The sequence below is a fragment of the Paracoccidioides lutzii genome, assembly GCF_000150705.2.
Source record: "Paracoccidioides lutzii Pb01 unplaced genomic scaffold supercont2.57, whole genome shotgun sequence".
Classification (NCBI taxonomy): Eukaryota; Fungi; Ascomycota; class Eurotiomycetes; order Onygenales; family Ajellomycetaceae; genus Paracoccidioides; species Paracoccidioides lutzii.
The window spans coordinates 21,251-29,132 of NW_015441003.1; the positions used below are offsets into that span (position 1 = coordinate 21,251).

General features: G+C 38.8%; 2 protein-coding genes across 2 annotated transcripts; one reads left to right on the top strand and one right to left on the bottom strand.

The window, feature by feature from the left end:
• Positions 1-1,999: 1,999 nt before the first annotated feature.
• On the top strand, positions 2,000-2,898 carry PAAG_08969 (regulator of ribosome biosynthesis; the record flags this gene model as incomplete). Its single annotated transcript, XM_002789069.2, has 2 exons — positions 2,000-2,049; positions 2,262-2,898. 2 exons carry the CDS (start codon positions 2,000-2,002, stop codon positions 2,896-2,898), a joined length of 687 nt encoding a protein of 228 aa, XP_002789115.1.
• A 1,320-nt stretch (positions 2,899-4,218) lies between these two features.
• Positions 4,219-6,575, bottom strand: PAAG_08971 (hypothetical protein; the record flags this gene model as incomplete). The annotated part of the gene is made up of 4 exons (XM_015846688.1): positions 4,219-4,871; positions 4,943-5,037; positions 5,098-5,758; positions 5,849-6,575. 4 exons carry the CDS (start codon positions 6,573-6,575, stop codon positions 4,219-4,221), a joined length of 2,136 nt encoding a protein of 711 aa, XP_015701609.1.
• Positions 6,576-7,882: the final 1,307 nt, after the last annotated feature.

The following is a 7,882-nucleotide window of genomic DNA, read 5'->3' on the forward strand; positions in this document are numbered from 1 at the left end:
ATTCTACATAAAGAGAAAGTAGAATCTTATTAAATAGATATATATTTCACTGATAATCACTATATTTCTTACGAAAATAACTGTTAATTAACTGAAAAGTGAATATAAAGTTATAAACAGTTTGATTTTCATATTACTTTAATACTTGATATTTCAATTTATAGTTCTGACTTATTTTATCAGAGTCAATAATTTTAATATAAATTCAGTTATAGAATTCATTTTATATAATTAATATTTTTAGTTTAATATAGTATTATTATTTTTTTTTATTATAGTTTGATATCAAAATATATTACTGCTTTTAAAATCTTGTATTCATCATCATTTTCAAAGTAATATCTTTAATAAATATAGAAAATAAAACTTGAAGAGATAAAATTTTTTAATTTCTTAAGACTTTTTATTTTAAACTTATTTTAGAGTTTTTAAATTGATATAGAATAAGATTTGAAATAAGTGAGATTGACATTAATAGTGTAATTTGTTGACTCTGCTCTATACTACTTACTTCTATAGATTTGAAGTTCTACATTAACAGTATTGATATATTGTTGTAGTTCAAAAACGTTTTTGTATATCTTTTAATACTTTTATTTTTGTTAAATTATATGAATCTTTTTATCAATTGATTTATAAAATTCTTTGATATTTTTTTCTAATATTAGATTTAATAATTTTTTATAGAGAATTTCTTCTTTATATATTTATTCATTAAATATTATATATAAGATATTGATTTGTAGATTATATTTTAGACTTATTATTATAAACTTAACAAACAATCTCTATTAAAATGATTAAAAATTGTAAAAACACTGAGAGTGAATAAACTAAATATCAAAAAAAATATAAAAAAATCTATAACTAAAATTATAATAAAGTAGAAATATAGATATTATAAATATTATAAAGAAAAGAGAATAATAATGAATAAAATAAATATATAAAATTAAATAATAACTAATTATTAAATCTTTTAAAAAAATTTTAAAAATTTAAAAAATTTACATATATAAATAAATAGCAATAGATTTTATTTTCAATTTTTTATAAAGCACTGGTTCTATTTTTCAGAAAGTACTAATTCTAAGAAATTGATTTTGAAAAATACTAATTCATACTAATTTTAAAATGCTGAATCATGAGACAATATTGATTCTCTAGAAGATGCTGATTCTAAAATGCTTTTTAATAAATAGTATGAAAAGATGCTAATTTTAAAATACTTTAATAAACAGTATGAGAACAAAGAGCTAGTATAGAAAATCTTAACTTCACAAACTGTATTTTTGAAAATCTTAAATCAATTATTTATAATCTGCTAATCTTCACATTTAACTTATTCATAATTATAGTGTCTGAAATAGTGACTTTGAAGATCTGAACAGCATGTCACTAGATTTGACACTCAGTTCTTGCCAATACAGAGAGGAAAAGTGATGAAGATTATTGAATTCTGTATAGTAAGAAGATAATTAACTGTATTCTCAATTAATGTTGACTATGAAGAAAATTCTTGTTTAGTCTGATTCAGCACTCATTCAACTAGCTTATCTTTTTCAGCAGAAGATAATTTGTGTGAATTTGCATGTAAATTCATTCATGATTATCAGTCATTCAGTCAGTAGATTAAAGTAGAATAAAAGACATTAAATAAATGAGCAGCTTTACAAATTGAACAAATTTCTTGATTTTTAAAAGCTTTTATCATGGGTTCAAGTCATCTCTCTCTTTCTAGAGAATCTGAAGCATTTTTATTGTGAATTGGTGCCATAATTGTGTGTTGAAATGGAAGAGTAGTTAAATTAGAAGATATTTTGAATTGATGTTGCACTCGCTTGGGGTGTTGCGCTCGCTTGGGAATTACATTAATTAGTTAACAGTTGACTAACAGGTTTTTTTTCTTTTCTTAAGCGAAAGTTTGGGAATTATCGATCGACAACAAGCGATCGTAGAACACCTCCGTCGTTACTCTGCCGTCGTGTCAGTTGCAGATATGGCGAATTCTGTTCCAAAAGCTAAAGCGACGCCAAAACCAGAAAGACTGTATGTTTATAGGTGATTGATTTCTGTGCATGTCCATATCAGATAGATCAGAAAATATTCCAGTTTCAAAGCTTGAAGTCCAAATCCTGGATGGAAAAAAGAAGCACCCAACCAATTCCTTTTTTATCTTATATTATTAGCACACAATTCCGAGATTTGCCAATTTCATAAAATAAATATAAAAGAATGCCAAAAATGCTAACCAAGCACAGGCCAATAACAGTTGAAAAGCCCACGCCATATATTTTTGACCTGGGGCATCTTCTAGCCCTTGACCCAAATCCAATCTCTCTCCCCAGCATATCCTCTACCTTCAATGACACAAACAACGCCTCCATAAACGCTGCCCTTACCAGCACAGCCCGCGATGGCGTCCAATGTCTTCTCAACCAACTCCTAACAACCTGTCCCATAACCGCAACACCGTGCGATGGCATCCTCCTTACTCTACCCCCATGTAATACCCATCTGCCCCGGTTCAAAGCTCTTCCCACACCCAAACTACCGACGAAGTGGGAACTCTTTGCGCGCAAGAAGGGTATAGGGAAGTATAGTAAGAAGCTTGGTTCCGGGGGTGGGAGTGCGGAGACCGAATGGAGGAAAAAATCGGTATACGATGAGCAGAGTGGGGAGTGGGTACCGAAGTGGGGGTATAAAGGGAAGAACAAGCAGGCTGATAACCAGTGGCTTGTTGAGGTTGATGAGAAGATGTGGAAGAAGGAGGAAGGGCTGAGCGCGGAAGGAAAGGGAATTAGAGGGGAAGGAAGGCGGGAGAGGCTTGAGAGGATAAGGAGGAATGAGAGGCGGATGAGGGCCAATGAGAGGAGAGCCGGTAAGGGGCAAGGGTGATCTGTTGAACAAGTGGGGAGAAAGATGCATGTCCTTAATAAGCAGTGGTGGACTGTCGATGGATATCGTAAGACAAAAAATGAAATTGCATAGGCTGGGATCATTTTTTAATATTTTAAACTTGGCGTTTAATGCTTATGCTGGGTGTCTGTATCATCATCTGCGTTTATATCAGCTACAATGGGGTTATGTTCTTCATGAAGTATCACCATTATATCTGCTTTAATTAATGATTGATTGAACCATAACCTTAACTGTCATAGTAAGAAATTGTTAACCTTAGAGACAGCATGTAAAAGAAGAGCTAAATCCAAGATTTGCCTGTGATCTATCTATCATACATCGAAAACCAAGCATCATAACCATGAACGCTCAAGTAAATAAAGGAAGACATTAAGGATGAAGATAAGAGTTGTGGAAAAAGTAAAAAAGCAAGAGAAGACGATGCAAGAGAAGATGCCAACACAAGAATAAATTCAAAGCCAGTGTAAGAACAGTCGAAAATGGGAAACAACAGGTAAAAAATTAAAATTAAAATTAAAAAAAACAAAAAAAATAACAATGACAATGACAATGGTGAACTTTCCTTAAATAGAAGTGATAGGTAAAAGCCGGGATCAAAAATTTGCTGTTGCGCCAGAGAATTCTTTGGGCATGATAGAAAACGATGGAGGTAGAGATAGAGAGAATACAAACAAACGTAATCTTAATTAAGAAAGAGCATTGAGAGGCTATTGGAAAGAAAAAGTAGAAGAAACGCACCAGCAACGGTCCCGTTGCGTAAAAATTAAGATAGCAGGAAATTTGCAATAGAACGGGGCAAAAAGAAAAATGCCAGGGTCTCCAAGAAATTACATAGAGGAAATACAACCACAGGTTATCAAAATACCTGAGTATGCTGCTGCGATTCTGAAGTAGGCCATGTAGCTAGTGAGGACGGAGGTTGTTGCGCAAAAACTGCTAGAATATCATGTTATGAATGATGTTCAAAACTGATGAACATCATTGTATTCTCTAGCCCATAGGCCTTTCCCGGAAGTTTAGGTAGTACCTCGACAAGCTGATGTAGGCTGACAAAGCTTCAGTAGAACAAAAAAGTGTATATCCTTAGATCAATTCTATCCCTTGGCATGGATCATTCTGATATCCAAGAAGTGTCCAAACTACTTCCCCAAACCCAATTCTATTCCTAGACGAGGTGTTTCAGCTGAGGAGCTCCCCATATATCCCAAAAGCTAGGGATTAAGCAAACCCCAACCGAACAAACGTGAAGTTTCCAAGTTCTCTTTTTTATTTATTTTTTCTTTTCTTTTTTTTAGCCTAAATTTTGATTGGGGATAGGGGAGGACCAAGCTCAGGAAGCTGGGACGAATGTGAGCCGTTAATGTTAAGCGGCGCGGGTTTTCGCCCCCTCCTCGGACTCGTTGAGGGGTTGGATGTCTGTGTCCGAACGTCATTGGAATCGGAAACCGGATTCATATTCGGATCCTGGCTACTTCCAGATGAAGACACCACTCTCTCCTCAATGACAGCGCTATGACCGCCTTCTCTTGCTTGTCTTTCCGCCTCCAACTCGATTTCCAGAAACTCCTTTTCTGTCCAACAGCCTTGCCAGCAATTTTTCCAATCGCAGACTAGGAATTGAAAACAAAAACCGTCAATTTTCATACAGGGTTGGAAGCATATGCATAGATTGCGGTAATCCATTTTGTTTTTATCAACGTAGGAGTGAAGGAGGCTCAGGTGACAGGTTATGGCGAAGAGAAGATAATAGTTGAATGGGGGCAGTTTGGATAATTCGTCCTTCAAAAGTTGGGGAGCAGTAGTGGCGCCCATACATTTTTCTGCGATCATTGCCTGCGTGGCCTTGGGGAAAATTTCGTCAGGTAGCTCGCGGAGCCACGCCTTGAACATTGATCCGATTGTGTTGATATCATACAGGTCGGGTTCGTCAAACAAATTAATATCGAGTTCTACAAAAACATATTAGTTAGCTTATATAGGATCACCCAAAGGACTTAGCTTATTGGATAAAACATTGTACCTGAATCGAACCGCCTTTGCCAATGTTTAACATCCTTTCCACTTCCTGGAACCCGATAAAGGCCTTCTTCCTCACAGCCCTTAAAATTTAGATAACTGCGAGGTAAAAGCGGCGTTAGAGTAAAAAGTTGGCGAGGAATTCGAGAAATCACATACTCAATACATCTCCAGGGGAGGGCAGGCATCCAATACTCAGTTTTATCCTTTGATGCTTCCAATCTTTTCGATATCCTCGTCCGGCGAGTTTGTTCAACGAGGGGGAGGTTGATAATACGGCAAGTATATGTGTCATCAGTAGCCAGCTCACGCTCATTGCTGCTCCCACTCCTTGTGATTTTACCGAAAAATCCTTTCCCAGCCTTACCCAGACGGTCAGCAGCGCCACTGGACGATTGTTTCAGATTGTTAAATAACGAAGCGCCAGAGACTTGACTCAATGATGACGAAGGAGTAATTGACCCTCCATAGGCTCCGCGTTGGCTTTTAGCAAGGACATCATCAGCTGCGCGATCAACCGATCGGTTCCTAACCGAGGAGCCCATCACGTCCTTGAACATTTTGTCTGGCTGCAACGGGGCGGTTTTCAAAGGTGGTTGGGAATCTTTATTGCTGTTGCTTATTTCCTCTAGCCGTAGTAATCCATTTGATGGTCGCCGTTGGGGGGAATAGTTTTTGCCAGGCGCGGAGGAATCGTCGACTCTAAAGGATCGTGTTCGGGTAAGAATATTAGCAAAGCGAGGTTTACTTTTTTTGTTGGCTAAACAAGGACCTTCGGTCACGCTTTGCTTGCTTGAGGCTTGATCGTCACTCCGGTTGCCTAAACATGCCTAAGTGTTAGATGACTTTTTTTTTTTCTTTTTTTTTTTATGTTTTCCCCGTTGAATAGAAAATGGAAAATTTTTCTCACCGTTTGCTCTTTCAACCCGTCCAGACAGTGCTGGAAGATCTGATGAGGAGCCATTCCAACCTCGACTTGATACAGTTGCTGCCCTATCTTTTGAACTATCTCGACTTGAGGGGAGAGTATCAGCCGGAGGTTTTTCGTAACCCTCCGAGGATTGAAGTCGATGACTTGACTTCGATGCCTTGAGGTTGGAGAAGAACGACCTCGACGGGTCTCGCCCATGCTTCGTGGTTTCGTTGGGAGAGGGTGGAAATGGCAGCATTGCAGTTATACCTAGAGTTAGTTGCACTTCGTTATTTGCTTCACAAGTGGACAGGCATGGTGATTGGGGAGCGGGTGACTTCTTCCCCGTCAATGGCTGGATGGTAGAACTTTTGGCAAATTGCAAGGCAGGGGACCTAGGAGACGTGGGGCTTAATGGGCTCAAAGCGTTCGGGCTCAAAGGTGAGTTGTCGTGAGAGGCTTCATTGAAGTTAGATGATCCCAGCTGTAAGGGGGAGGCTTGAGAAGGTTTTTTCGGCATCGTTATGAAGGGAGTGTTGTTTTTACGTGCAGGCTTCGTGTGAGTGGTGGAGACGTGGTCGGAAAAGAAGAACTTTTGAGCCTTCCCTTGAGGGAATCCGTAGGATGGTGGAGAGCAAGAGAACGGCAAGCGAGAGTATATCAGCACAGCTGGTAGAGAGGATTGAGAAGACGGGCTCCCTCGCTGCGAAATGTGTGAATTAGTCATGATTGCAGGAAATCTTATCTGACGCAAATGGAGAAATTTCGTAGTCCAAAGAGAATGATGGCATGGAATAAATGTGTGTATATACACCTATCCCGTCCATCCTTCATCCCATAGGTATATGTGGAAAGATAAAATAGTAAAATGAGGAATAAATAGAAAAAGGGCTTCTCACGTTTTAGGACTTTAAAGACGTCACAGCTGGTTCCCGTACCTTTTTCTCCCACCAACGCCCTCAATTGGAGAGCACTACAACGCAGACAAACCCTAGGTGAACCTGTGTGAGATTTTCCCCCAAGCGGGCCGCACGTCAAATGCCGGCCTGCAAAGTGAATCGGTTGAATCAATTTACAGCCACTGCACAACCCTCGTAGGATCGTGGAAATGGTGTTTGATAAGGCTAATTACAGAGAAACGAGCGCATTCGGGGGCTTTCGAAAAAGTCGGATATGAAGGAGGAAATAGACAGAAGGATATGCCACACAAAGCTATTGGATGTACGACAAGGAATTAGCTGCAATGCAAAAGAGATTTGAAGTACAAAAATAAATGGCGCGAAAGAGAACTCAAGGGGAGAAAAGAATGCAAGGTCAGCCTTGTCGTAGGAGTCTGGGTCTCGGGCGAACCGTATATGATGCTACTAAGACAAAAACACAAAAAGCAAGTGGATAGATTAGATTATTCATGAACGGAACCGTTACTTCACTCAAACAAGAGGCTGCCCATAGCCGTGAATTTGATGCGCGACAGCAATGAAAGGAGGAGGACCACGGGCGTTTCGAGAGTGTGTGAGGAAACTGAGGGAGGCAACATACGCAATTCTTATTCGCAGAGAAAAAATGAAATTCCCTGGCTGGCTCTGGAAAGGTAGTGACACGAGAGAACGGTGTTTGAGGGTGGTAATGGTTGAGGGGGGATATTACTGCGGTTTATAGAGGGCGGACAAGAGAGGAGTTGGGGTGGAGTTATATTGATGTTTGGGCACAACAAACGAGATGGTTCAACAGGACAGGGCCAGTGAGGTATTCAAGGGCTGACGAGGGGAGTGAGATGGGATCGGTGAGTCAGAGACAATGAGATGTATATAAAGAATAATGAGACCGTGGAGGCTGATGGGTATGATCAGAGGTTGAAGAAACAGAGAATGAGGTGTTGAGTTGTGTAGTCGAGAAGGATGGTGTGGAGGTAAGGAGAAGAGGTTTTGGCTGTGGCGGTAGTCAACTCCTCAACACCCTAAACAGTATATAGACTTCCCCAAGTCACTTGGAATCATAATGGATATTATTGTTATTTTGTCACCATTGAATGAA